General features: G+C 27.5%; 1 protein-coding gene across 3 annotated transcripts; it reads left to right on the forward strand.

Moving 5' to 3' along the window:
• The first annotated feature begins 278 nt into the window (after positions 1-278).
• LOC107168950 (venom carboxylesterase-6-like) lies at positions 279-11,626 on the forward strand. Of its 3 annotated transcripts, XM_089225879.1 has the most exons (11): positions 283-428; positions 4,525-4,682; positions 4,771-4,908; positions 4,973-5,129; positions 6,690-6,875; positions 8,187-8,377; positions 8,469-8,634; positions 8,717-8,901; positions 8,965-9,115; positions 11,112-11,238; positions 11,300-11,626. In XM_089225879.1, exons 1-11 carry the CDS (start codon positions 383-385, stop codon positions 11,511-11,513), a joined length of 1,719 nt encoding a protein of 572 aa, XP_089082005.1. In that variant the 5' UTR covers positions 283-382; the 3' UTR covers positions 11,514-11,626. The 3 variants fall into 3 exon arrangements, with proteins under 3 accessions (XP_089082006.1, XP_089082005.1, XP_015373999.2); XM_089225880.1 differs by lacking the exon at positions 6,690-6,875 and having other exon boundaries at positions 279-428; XM_015518513.2 differs by lacking the exon at positions 283-428 and having other exon boundaries at positions 4,304-4,682.
• Positions 11,627-14,517: the final 2,891 nt, after the last annotated feature.

Genomic DNA, 14,517 nt, shown 5'->3' on the forward strand with positions numbered 1-14,517 from the left:
ACAGGACGTGAGTGGTCTTATCGCACCGACCGTGTTTGCTCTGTTTAGTCTAATAAAACATAATTCCGTAATTCGATGTGTGTTGTTACTACTCGCGGCCGCATCTAATTATACGTATATAATAGAATAATAATAATAAATTGTACTTAAACCAAGTTGAGGTTTATCGCTTATCAACGAGAGAATTGTTTCGTATCAACAACCGAGTCATTGTCTCCCCCCCCCCCCCCCCCCCCCGAGGCTGTCGCTCGTTACGCCATCGACCATCGTAAATCATTCGTTCCGTCGCTCAGCTCAGTCGTTTGAAACGAGTCACTCGTTTCACGCGGTCGCAAGCCGCAGCTTTGATATTAATAATACCTATGTAATACGTATACGGCGCATGATTAAGTTAATAAAACAAGCCGAGTCACCGACACCCTCCTCGGGTACTAAGTATACCTATATAAGCTATAAGTAAACGTGCGAATAATATTATAATCACGAACAGGGTACGACGAATAGGCTAACCTACCTACATTGAAAATTGTAAATTAGGTATTATTCCAATGCCAATGGTTACCTCGTGGTCTGTGGTAGTCGTGGGCCCATTTATTATAAATACCAACGGCGGCATATGTGCGGTATAACACAATCCAGTGACACGATCGAGACGTGAGTTCAAAAAATAAAAAAATTAATAGATAGCCGTGAAAGTTCAGTTTGGTAGGTAGTAAGTACTAGGTGCTTAATATAAATTAAATCAAAGCCGAGTTCCCCCATTTAATCTGTATAAGCCCTGTTGTTTTTCGTGCAGATTACCATCATGATATGCTTTTTTTTATGCCAATGCTAGTGAAATATACATTATTTTGTTGCTTTACTCAGCCTATTTTTACAGATGTCAAAGCGGAAGGTTTCTGATGTGATAAATTTTTAAATGATAATATAGTAATCATAAATCGTTAATCGTTATAATATCACGTTATATAACATTATATAGTAAGCAAGCAAGTGACGTTTTCCCTAATCAAACCACTTACGAAACAAACCGTTATCAACCTAATACAACTATCAGACGTCAACAATTTATATTTCCAACACTTTTCCATTATTATGAAAATGGAAATGGCTATTGCAAAAGTGTGGTACCTATTCGTATGAATACTTATATAAGTATAAGTCAAACAAAACGAGGTTTTACCTCGTATTCTTCACCATCATGGTACTAATAAGACAGAATTCATTTTGTATCTGCGGTACATGGGTATAGGCATTATATGATATATTATTTTATATTGTAAAATTTATATTAATTTTAACAACTCCAATGATTACTGGCTTATATCTAGCTATAGTATACCTATAAAAAAATAAAAAATAAAAACCAAATTAAGGATGAATATAAAGGTTAGATCGATAAGATAAAGTTGTTAAATGTTGAATGTTTAAGAAATTAACTAAAGATGGGTTTTGCGGTCCCAATGCTTATCGATTTCGAATTTTTAATACTAGATAAAGTACTGAGGAAATCATTGAGCATTTTGATTTTTGATATATAATTATTACAACGTATATTTCTATGATTCAATAAATTGTTCTATTATACTGTGTCTAGTGGTTTATTCTACATTCTAATTAGTATTTTATGTATAATATTGTTTATTTCATGGTTGACTATACATTTTATAACACTGTTAGTTATTTTTAATTAGGCATTAAAATAGTTGTTTTATTCATATCTAAAATATATATTTTTTAAACGTGATTCATTAATTTTATATTCTTATAGAGACTCATTACTCATATTAGTTAGATATTTAAACATTTAAAATAGTGTAATTATAGATTATGATAAAATATTTAACTAGGTACAGTAATAATATGTTGTTCTACATTCGTTAATTTTATCTTGAACAATTCCTATGCTGTTGGCGAGATAATATATCCACCGAGTGATGTAGAAAAAGCAAATAATATGCTTGTACCTGAGTATTTTAAATACCTACTTTTTAAATAGATAAGTGTTTTTGGTTCTTTTTTTGTGTAACTAACACAGTTATAAAATATTTTATAAATAAAAACGTTTTTTTCTGCTTATTTAAGATAATACTTCTTTTTAGATAAATCCATTCAAAATTACTTATTTGAAACTTTATTATTAGGACTTTATTCATGTTGTTTTAACTGTTAATGAAACTAAAACAAACTCTTTATTGTTTTCCGAAAGACAGAAAGTATTAAAAAACCTTAAATACATCAAATCAATAAAGATGGCTAACAAAAAACACAAACTAAAGAAATTGAATAAGACTTAAAAAAATATCTGAGGACCAAAAAATTACATTAAATTAGAAAAAAATTTACAACATCACCTAATACAGCATATTTAATCGCATTCGCTTATATTTAAAATGTCCATTGGCATAGATGCAAATCACAATTTCCTATCAGTCTAAAAAATATTAATGTTTACAGATAACATTGTGTTTGTAAAATGAAAAAATTATTTAATAAGATTAAATTAATTAGGATACAAATTCTTAGGTAGTTAATAGGATCGTTATTATGTTAATCTTTTTTAAATAAATTAAATATGTATTATGATAGCCGTATAGGATAAACAAATAATTACATAGATTTAATTGAATTAAAAAATAAAAATTGTGAAATCACTTAGTCCGATGCCCTCTCTCAAGAATCTACTGGACTTCCTCAAATATAAATATATGTGTAGTACTGTAGACAAATCTAAACTAATAATACAGATGTTTCCTATTAAAGTTAAAACGAAATTGTCGCTATAGAAATAATGCATTTAATATAATATTGTGGGCAGATATCGCTCCGGCAGGTATCCATTAAAAGCTGATGTTAATATGTAGTTCAGATTTACCATACAAGACATGTGAGCCTCATGTGAGTATCAGTATACATAGAACGCATGTCCATCTAGTGATGTTATAAAGATATTTACGTGAAAATATGTAATTTTCCTTAAAAATCAATGCAAAAACATACATTTCATAATACAAAAAAATCATAAATAACCAAATTAAGTTACAGTTATTTATAAAATGAAATAATTGAATGCCACAATATTACGACAGGTGTAAAATTGTTGAATTTTTTTTTGGCAGGCATGCACACTAAGCAGATAATATTAATCATACCTAATATTTATATTATTAACCATATAAAAGCTCAAGAGTAATTAATGTATGTAAGTATGGAACGTTGGAAAATTCCAATTTTGGTTTCTGAACGGAGCGACGAATGTATAGAGTTTACCATGAAATGTTTTTTTTTTTGTGTGTGTGTCTGTTGTCACGTTTTGGGGCAGAAAAGTGCATCAGTTTTTGACTTCAGTACCTCGTTCGATCAGAAAGTTAATGTAGTTGGTACTTTGGGGGGTCAAAAGTCTAAAAAATTCTTAATATTTTTCTAAATAATCGGGATAAACAAACTAAAAATTAAGAGGAAAACGGGAAATTTTACGCACAATCAGTTTTCGATAAAATCGATTTTGGTTTTTGACGTAACTTTAAAACAAATGACCGCAGATACTTGAAATTTTCACTGAATGTTTATACAGAAATTTTCTTTATTTGATAAAGTTTTCAAAACATTTTGATTTGTTTTGAGCTGTTTTTTAACATTTTAATTTTTCAATTTTTTAGTTTTTTTTTCTATAAATATCGATAAAAATGTATTTGTTATTTGTAACTAGAATAATCCGGGTTCCATTTACTCCCGAATTGTATGAGAAATTGAGAAAGCCATCATTATAGAACATAGATGATTTAAATGCTTAATTATTAATTAAGAGATAATCCTTGTTTCTTTATGATATATAGGTATATGGCAGTGATTCACTTAGCTCATCTCTATTTTGTCCTCCAACAGTTAATTTATTAACAATAGTTTAATGGAAAAAAGATTTTTATTTTTATTTACGTAATACTAATTTAAATAAATGTATTGTCAAGTTTTAAGATATGTATGTGATTTTTGCAATATTTTATAGTTTCTCGTATAAAATATACAATATTGAGTGTTTAAGAATGTAATAATATAATTTATTAATGTTATCCAAACATATTAAAAATCCTATTAGTTAATATGATAACATAGGTATTAAATGTATAAACAAAAAAAAAAAATATGAATAACAATACAACACCACATAACAGTACAATATATTTATGATAAATTATTATAAATTACATTTAATTATAAAAATTAAATGTAATTATAGTTACCTAATCAGAGAAAAATTATATCTCTCCTCTGAATAAATTTCTATAATTATACCACTTAACTGAAGGATGTCGAGCTGTTTGTAACATATCTTGTATTCCTTATGAAGAAGTGGGGAACAAGCATACAGTAATAATTGTAACCAGGTGCATCGCATTATATTCTCGTTTTACACATCTTGTTTATCATCAACCACAGTGGTCAATCGACACTGCAATTTTCGTTAACATTTTTTTTTCTTCTATTTTTTCGATATGTGCCTTGTTATTGTTTTGTTATTGACAGGTTTGTATTGTTCGGTAGCTGGTCATCAGTATCCAGTAGTAGAAACTGAAAGTGGGTCCATATCTGGAATACTATCGAAAACATGGAAAGGAAGAACTATTTATAGTTTTCAAGGGATACCTTATGCGACTCCTCCAGTGGGAAAGCTGAGATTTCAGGTGAGATTGTCAAAGTGTAATATTTTAAAGGTGTATTATAGCTACAGAATGTTAGAACACACATAATATGAATAATATGATATTATAGGAAGCACAGCCAATAAAACCTTGGCTAGGAGTATGGAATGCATCATCTCCGGGTAGTAAATGTATTCAATACGACCATTCGAGTTATTTAATCCAAGGAGACGAGGATTGTCTTTATGCGAACGTATACACACCAACAGTTAGTGATTCGAATATGTTTATTTTAATTTCAAATAATTATTGTTTTAATTTATAACCTATAGCTTCCGGTAAGAGGAAAGAGTAATAAACTTTTTAATGTATTGGTTTTTATTCATGGAGGTGCCTTCATGTTCCTTTACGGATCTGTATACCAGCCTGATTACATTTTGGACAAAGATATAATACTCGTTACGTTTAACTACCGGCTTGGTCCATTAGGTGATATATATTTTTCATTACATAAATATGTAATTCTTAGAATACACAAATAATAGGTACCTACTTATGATTTTATATATTAAAAAAAAAAAAAATTAACAAATTACCTTAAAGTGAATATATTTTAAAATAACAACTGTTCATTTAAGTCTCTAATTTAATCTTTCGTAAGCTAATTATTAGCTATCTCCAACCCTAACCTTACCACTTAAACAAGCAAAACCTGTTTTAAGCAAATCAAACCTATAGTAAAGACAATAAAAATAAAAAATGGGGGTAAGTGGGTGTTTTGTTGTATACATTAGGTATCTAGAGCAGTGTTTTCCATGCTTTTCACGGTAGGACCTATTTTGGAAAATGTTCAAATATTGATGACTCACAATTTCCTAATAGTATTTTTAAATTTTATTGATAATCAGTGATTATTAATCACTATTATTGCGATATATTTTAGTCCAGCAGCGTAATTATGACATGTCACTATAGTAGGTACACTTGTGATCGTCGTGGATAATGATAAATAATATAACAAAACCAAATTCAAACATCTATATGTAGATACATTGTACATACACATTCTATAAGATTTAGTTACATGGAAAATACTGTATCATATTTATTTTAAGTTATTCATGTTATAATATAATATAATATAATCTTTTATTTTTATATTTATATATTATCAAATAATTGTATATTAAATATTTAACATTTTTTAAATATATAAATATTCCAAAGCTTAATGCGACTCACCAAAAATATAAAAATAACCCACTTTTGGGTCGTGACTCGCAGTTTGGAAACCTCTGATGAAGAGAGTTGCTATATGTTTATTATGGACGTGTTAAATTTGAATTCAATGTTATAAAATTATTATTCTTATACGAAAAACGATTCAAAGCGATGATTGTCCGTCATAGGTACAATAACCTATGTCATATGTTATATGACTTATATTAAATTTGTTTAATTTGTTTACAATAAAAAAACAAAAAGTAATAAGGATAACATATATTACATTTTAAAGTTTTTTAACTGAGCAAAAAAATTTATAACAACATTAGTTTAAAAAAAAAACCAAACAAAATTGGTTTTGTCGAAAACCGATATTACGTAAAAATCCCCGTTTTCCCTTAATTTTATTTTCGCTTTTCTTGGTGCTTTTGAAAACTACTGGGAATTTCAAATTGCAAATTGTAAAATCCATACTTTCCCTTCGCTTATAGGTATTCTATAACAAGTGTAGATACATATATTTTTTCCCATTTAAGTAATTTGAATTTAATACAAAATATTTTTCATAGATTTTAATAAAATTGTGTATGGTTAACCTCGGCAATGCAACCTTCAATTTATTAAATTCAAGGTTATTTAATATATTGTGTTTGTATAATATATAAGGATTAGGTAGTGTTGTTACACTACTTAAACCTATTACATCATGTTTCTATAATAACTCATTAATATTAATAATAGTAATAATATTCAAATTATATTTGTGTTTACACGTTTAATATTATGCCTATTCAATGTATCTAAGACATGATATACGTTATATAGGATTTTTTAGTACTGGAGATTCCATTGTGCCTGGCAATAATGGTTTAAAAGATCAAGTAAAAGCATTAAAATGGGTGAAAAGAAATATAAAGTATTTTGGAGGCGATCCGGAGAATATTACAATTAGTGGAATGTCGGCTGGAGGTGCCAGTGTTCATTTTCATATGTTGTCACCATTGTCTAAAGGTTAGACATTGCTATATAGTTTTTATTATTATTGTACCTTGTGGCGTCTGATTCAAATGAAACCACATTAAAATATTACTATATTACATTATTATATAAACAGGCACCTTTCGATAATGACATGTGATGAGGCAATTTGTCCCGTGGGTCTCAGCTCTTCACTGATAGATGACCCCACCACCAAAAGCTCCTCTCCTTGTACTTGTGGTCTAGGTATAATAAGGTCTCTTCGAATCCACGTATCATCATACTTTTGTTTATGCTCCAAGAGTATTGACTAATTATATTTTTAAATAATGTAGCAACTGCACTCACAAGACTCCCTCCGTCGCTTTTCGATTTTTTGGGCTAGGATACAACCCGACATACATCGATGGCCCACGCCGTCACTGGCGTCACTTCTTTTTTTTCCGTCTGTTGACATCATGGGAGTAAACATCGCTTTGCTGGGGTGCCTTTGAGGCGGAACACGAACACGTCATGTTTTTGATAATAATTTTTTTTTGTTAGCCAAATATATTTTATCTCTCACTGTGACTGGTACTCTTAATTATGTTATATTAATTAATGATTATTATTTTGTACACCAGTAACCACTTCATCAGAGCGATACGGTCTGTTTTTTTTTATATAATGATTAATATAATTAATAGGTACAAATATAAAATAATACAAGTAGATTACATTAAATCAAAATCAGTAAAAAAAAAAAAAAATTAGGCTTATTTAATATACCTTATATACCTTAGTATATTATTTAATAATAATTAATATACCTCTTATAGTGATATGTCAAAATTATTCAAAAATTATCATACAAATATTTTATTTAAAAAAATATTTAGCAATACACTTTTTGTATATCACTTAAAAATATTTTTTTTAATGTATCTAATAGATCGGTGTGGCTGTACGCGTTGTTCGTAGGTATATATAATATTTTGGCAGATAAACGTTTTGATAGGTCACATTTTTAACTCAATTTTTGCTCGGATCACATACTAAACGAATACTTTATTATTAATGTATACAAATTCATGGCACTGTCGGCACTCCTGCTCTCTGGTCCCGGCCTGTGGTTGGCGATCGTACATAAATATATATAATATATATATGTTTCACACTATAATATGACTATATATATATATATATATTATATATACGATATTATATATACACTATATATCAGCCACATGACTATATCGATTCATGAGCATTATGTCAAAGTGTCTAAACCAGTCATGTGAAATAATTCTCTGCGATTAATGTACTTGATGTAAAATAACATAAATCAAATATCATATTATATAGGACTGTTTCAAAAAGTATTCTCTCAGAGCGGAACGGCTTTGTGCCCTTGGACAATAGCTGAAAATGTACCGGATAAGTCGGCAGCAGTCGGCGCTTACCTAGGTTGTCCTACTCGTCCGTCGAAAGAATTGGTTGAATGTTTGATGACAAGGCCAGCTTTGCACATCGTAGAAGCAGTAAAAATATTTCATGTAAGTAGCACATTCGAGTCTTAGCGTTGTTTGTTTTTAAATGTTTACATATATTTGTATTATTTAAATGCGATCGCTATGGAATTTTTAGCCATTCTTGTACAATCCATATTCTCCTTTCGGACCGATTGTCGAGTTACCTAGTGAAAATGCTTTTATAAGTGATCTGCCCTATAATATAATTGCCAAAGGCCTAGCGACTGATGTACCGTGGTTGTCCAGTGTTGCCACTCATGAGGGTCTCTACCCGGGATCTGGTACCTATATTAGAATTTACTGATGTTATAGTTGTTTTTAGGTACACGTGAGTAAAACATGTATTATGTATTGTTTTTTTAGAATTTATTAATAACCCTGAGTTGTTGAAGTATATTGACGAAAATTGGAACAAAGTCATGCCGCACATACTGGATTATAACTACACAATACCTCAAGATAAAATCGACAACGTGTCAGAACTTATCAGAGAAGAATATATTGGCAGTAAAAAATTGCTTAAAGGAAATACAGAACAGTTCATTCAAGTATTGCATTTGAAATATTGTTCGTTAATCGTCATATAATTCATAATTGTATATAATTTTCAGATGATAAGCGATCGCCTGTTTGTAGTTGATATTATAAAAGCCGTTAAAATGCATGCGCAACTATATAAATCTTCTGTATATTTATATCAATTCGGGTACCGTGGTAGCCACAGTCTTTCGGAACATTTCGCTCAATCCAACGAAAATTATGGTAATAATATTAGCACGAATTGAGTTTAAAGTTTGGGTGGGGGGGCTGCAAATTTTTTTATGCAAACCCTTGTGGCATGCACATTTATGGTTTATAAAAATTAGGTTGTGAATTCAATGCGCTATAAACCTGAAAATCGGAGAAGTCGTGGATATCGCTCTGCTGTACAGTATTGGTTATAAGTAGGTTACTGTAATGGATGGAATTGAATTTGAATCCAATGATATTATATCATTGCATACGAAAAACGATTCTGAGCGGAGACGGTTTATCTGTCTAGGATTTATTATAGATAATTAATAATTTTCAAATCTTCGATTTAAAATGAAATTTTTTTATCAATTTCTAACATAAAATAATTTGTGAATTTTCGTGATTTTTACGTATGTTTTCAAAATTTAAACTTTGAATGCTTATAAAAAAAATTGTGACTATGTATTTCAATTTATTTTTCAACTGCTATTGTAAAAATATGTTAGGAGCCTTGTATTTAATTTTCAAATCTTAGATTTAAAAAGAAAAACTTTTATGAATTTCGATCTAAGATAATTTGAACATTGCCGTAATTTTTACGTATTTAGTCAAAATTTGAACTTTAAAGCTTATAAAAAAAAAATCGTGCATATGTATTTTTAATATTTTTCAACTGCTATTGAAATAATATGTTAGGTGTCTTGAATTAAATTTTCAAGCTTTTCTACCCAACAAATACATTTTAATCTATATTTATAGAAAAAAAACTTGAAAAATTAAAATGTCAATTTATTATAACAGCTCAAAACAAATCAAAATATTTTGAAAATTTTGAAAATTTTATCAAATATAGTAATTTACTACATAAACCTTCAGTGAAAGTTTCAAGTATCTGTGGTCATTTGTTTTAGAGTTACACCAAAATAAGAAAATAATTAAATGAGAAATCTAGTGAAAACCCAATATTGTAAAAATTTAAATTTCAAACGCTCATGTATCTATGGTCATTTGTTTTAAAGTTGCATCAAAAACCTAAATCGATTTTGTCGAAAACTGATTGTGCGTAAAAATTCCCGCTTTTTCCTTAATTTTTAGTTTGTTTATCCCGATTATTTAGAAAAGTATTGAGAATATTTTACTTTTGACCCCCCAAAGTACCAACTAGATTCAATTTCTGATCGAACGAGGTATATTGAAGTCAAAAACTGAAGCACTTTTACTGCCCCAATACGTGATGACAGATAAAAAAAAAATACACACACATCATGGTGAAATCAATACATTACTTGCTCCGCTCAGAATCTCAAATCTCAAAAATACAGTATAAATAGCTCAAAAAATCTCGAAAAGTTCACTACGAAACCTTAAAAATGCATGACATTTATTTATCATCAAAAATATTCAGTATAAAATTCACTGAAAAAATAATTCAGGATCACAATTAAAAAAACATTAAAGTCTAAAATTTTAGAATTAAACATATTTATTTAATTCGACCGTAACGTGTGTGTAGGCACAGAATGTGTAAAATATTTATAAAGGTAAAATTAAATATATAAAAAAAAGTTCATAAAGTACGTATAAAAAGTTTTAATTAATGATACATTTTTAAAAAATATAAAAACAATAATAATTAATGAAAAAAATGACACAAAGGCCTAAATAAAAATACAAAATAATATAATTATTGAATTAAATAGTATGGAAAGATTTTTTATTCAAACTTTGCAATAATGAAGCTATATTTTATAGCAAGCTGAAAATAATAAACTTATCCACAAATCTTCTACCTTAATGATAACAATGAACCTATCAATAATGATTAACATATTTTTTTCCAAATAATATAAAAAAAATTAATAATAGTTACCTAATAATTCAAAAATTTTAAATTAAATATAAATAAACTTACTCTTCTAAATCAATTTGAAATTATATTTCATATTCACCTCAACAAAGTTTTTTATACTTTATCATAGCATTATAATACAAATAATTGTTTATACAATATTGTTATTTTTAGGAGCTAGTCATGCAGATGACACGGGTTACGCATTAAAAAACGTATATGTAAACGTTGAAGACTCAGAATTGGATAAATCATTAGTGCCAATTATAGTTGATATTTGGACATCATTTGCTTTTAAAGGGTAATATTTTATTATGTCTTTGTGGATTCAATTTATCAAGGAATAATTATGTTTGAAATAGAATACCATCAACTGGAATTAGCTCTATCAAATGGAGTCCTGTGAGCAAAAGCCCTGATCATTCGGCTATATCATTTTTAAAAATATCGTCCCCTACTAATATTACTATAAACGAAGTCGAGGGCATGGGAAGAACTAGTTTTTGGTATTCATTAGACTTCAACGAGAATGAACACTATTCTCAGTATTCTCACCATGAAAATAAAGATATTTGATTTTTTTTATAATGTACTTGTACATATTACTTAACAATAATATTATAGTGCTCATTTGAATTTATTTATATTTATAGTTTATGGAATATAAAGTTATATATATTGTTTTAGAATTTTCGTATAACTTAAGTTATTTCACTAAACAATCAAAATACTTCAAAATTTTTTTGAATTTACGTTAAAATACAATTTAGTAGTTAGATTTAATATTATTATTGTATTGTTTTATTAATTTTTATATTATTTTATTGAAATATATAACCATAATCTAATGATTCATTATATTTTAAGAGTTAAAAATATATTTTTGTATAACTAATAAAAATGAGTATAATAGTGAGCAGCTAAATAATTAAATTATTAATTGCTAAACATTTCTAAAAAACAATATTTTATTAAATATTGTTGTTTATTTTATGTTTGTGTCGGAATTATTTTTATTCAAACATTTATAAATAACGAAACGAGTTTTTAAATTATTTCGTTGGTTAATTTATACGTTTCCTTTAAATTTACTCAAACTTGAAATTTTTAACAAATCTAATTTCATTAACTAATTTTGTTGAATTAATGACATAGATTATAGGTGTTGTACTATAATATATAATAACATGAATCATAATTTATATTAATGATGACAAGTCTTGTGTATCCATGACCGAATACCAATAGTAATAAAAGTATAAAAAAAGTGTCGAAAACAGTTAAGAATCGTAAACAACACTTCACGTCTCATTAATTATTGGCGAGTGCCTTTATCCAATCACCTAGCAGTTATTTATCGAAAAATTGTGAGGTGGGTACCTAGGTACCGCAAGTACAGCATAACTCATCGCTGCTTATATCGTTGAGGATACAGTATAATATTCAGTTAAAATTATTTTTATATATTTTAGTTCATAAGATCCAAAGTGTAATTTATTTTTTATAATTTGTTTTTTTATAATTTGTTTAACTTTGGTTATTGCATTAAAGAGTCAAAACGTTTCTTAATTTTTTTTAATTAAAAAAAAATAAACGCTGTATAACACTTTGGAATTTAGATTTTAATATTTTATACTTATAATAGTAATATTATATTTTTATTTAATTGACTCCGATGAAGTACTTAACGAATCAGAGTTAATAAAAAAAGCCAAATTAAATAAACGATAAAAGTCTAGTTGATCTATACATATACATACGATCATACCTATTTACCTACTTATACCTATTTAAATCCACCCATCCATCCATCCATCCATTTACATATACATACATACATGTATACTTATATACGCACATAGCTTAGATGACTGGAATAGTGTACCAACATTTTGCGGGGTAAATGCGTCACCTAAACTTTAAATTTTTGTAACTTGGAATCTACTATTTCTTAATTTGATTTTATTTATCGATATATTCGGAAAAATATTTTGCTAATTCATGATAAAAAAATCACCCTATACTATATTAAATTATTAACAATAGTGTAAGTATTATGAAAAGACTGATGATTCAGTTGTATCATTTTTAAAAATATCTTCCCCTACTAATATTATTATGAGCGAAGTCGAGGACACGAGAAGAACTAGTTTTTTGGATTTATTAGACTTCAATGAGAATGAACAGTATTCTATTATGAAAATAAAAATATTTGATTTTTAATGTATTAATGTATTATACCTAATAATATTTTTATAACATTATAATATTCAGTTACAATTATTTTTATATACATATAGTATTCATGCGAAATTAAGTATTGTTTATTTTTTTAGAATTTACTCATAACAAGTTATTTCATAAAAGTATCAAAATACATTAATATTGTTACATAATATATATCCTTAATATTGTAATAACTGTTGAGCCATAATAGTCGATGAAATGCCTCCTCACAAAAGATGCCAGAGAAAATCTCATGCTCCCCAACAACCTATGTGAAATACTAGCACCAAACACGGAAAGAACATCTTCACTCCTAGAACTTCTCAAAGAAACGAACCTTCTACAAAAAATATAACTATATATTTATTGATATCATATTATTTATCTTATATACTTTTCTTCTTTATACTCTAGTATCATTATGTAAATATAATTAAACTGTAACATGTATATCTTAAACGCCAATAACCCTGGTAGTTGAGGCGTATTTCTAAATAAAAAAAAAAAAAAATAAAAATAGTCGATGACTAATGGCTAATAATAAAAATAATAATCAAAATTATTCTTATTTTATTTTTAAATAAAAAAAATTTTAACGTTAAATAACAATTTGAAATTTAGATTTAAACTTATAAGACAAGTAATATTGTATTGTTATATTCATTTTTATATTATTCGATTAAAATTTATAATCATAATTCATTATTTTTTGAGGTAAAATATTTGTTGTGATAATACTAACAAATTCTTAAAAAATTAAGATTTTCACAATTGTATAATCAATAATAATTTATTTTTATTGAATTGAATTCAGGAAATAATTTGCGTTTCGTTACATACTTAACTCAAGTTTTATAGCCCATAATAAGGTTGAAGACACCCAAGGGTTGGTTTTGACCAGTGGTTCTAATCATTTTTATATATTCCTTCGAAGTTTGACAATTTTCCATGTACCACTACCGTAACTTATTAACTTTTGTCTTTTATTTTTGGTTATCAACAATAAAAAGTACACTTATCTCATTTACATGCAATTCCAATTTCTATTTTTGATATGTATATATAAAGACAGCTTATATTAAATAAAGTAAATAATATTGAATCTTAAAAATGATTCATTCAGTTTTTTTTTAGAAACGGAGATTTTTTCTAGGCCGAGAAACCCTGAATTGCATTACACCATACACTTCAAAAGTGCACTGTACCCAATCCGCCTCATTATCTATAAAACGTAGTTTCAACATGATGTATTATTTTAAGAATTTCAGTAGGTCTACATAACACCGATATATAATACCAGATTGATAATTAATTATGTTTATGCTTACATAATGTATATTTTACAAGTTATAAC

This window comes from Diuraphis noxia, unplaced genomic scaffold (genome assembly GCF_037042655.1).
Source record: "Diuraphis noxia isolate RWA-SAM2 unplaced genomic scaffold, SU_Dnox_SAM2 contig0004, whole genome shotgun sequence".
Lineage (NCBI taxonomy): Eukaryota > Metazoa > Arthropoda > Insecta > Hemiptera > Aphididae > Diuraphis > Diuraphis noxia.

Coding starts and splice junctions, on each gene's coding strand:
- LOC107168950 (XM_089225879.1), top strand. CDS start 383: ATGATTAAGTTAATAAAACAAGCCGAGTCACCGACACCCTCCTCGG. Junction 4,683..4,770: donor TGGGAAAGCTGAGATTTCAG/GTGAGATTGTCA, acceptor ATGATATTATAG/GAAGCACAGCCAATAAAACC. Junction 6,876..8,186: donor GTTGTCACCATTGTCTAAAG/GTTAGACATTGC, acceptor CATATTATATAG/GACTGTTTCAAAAAGTATTC.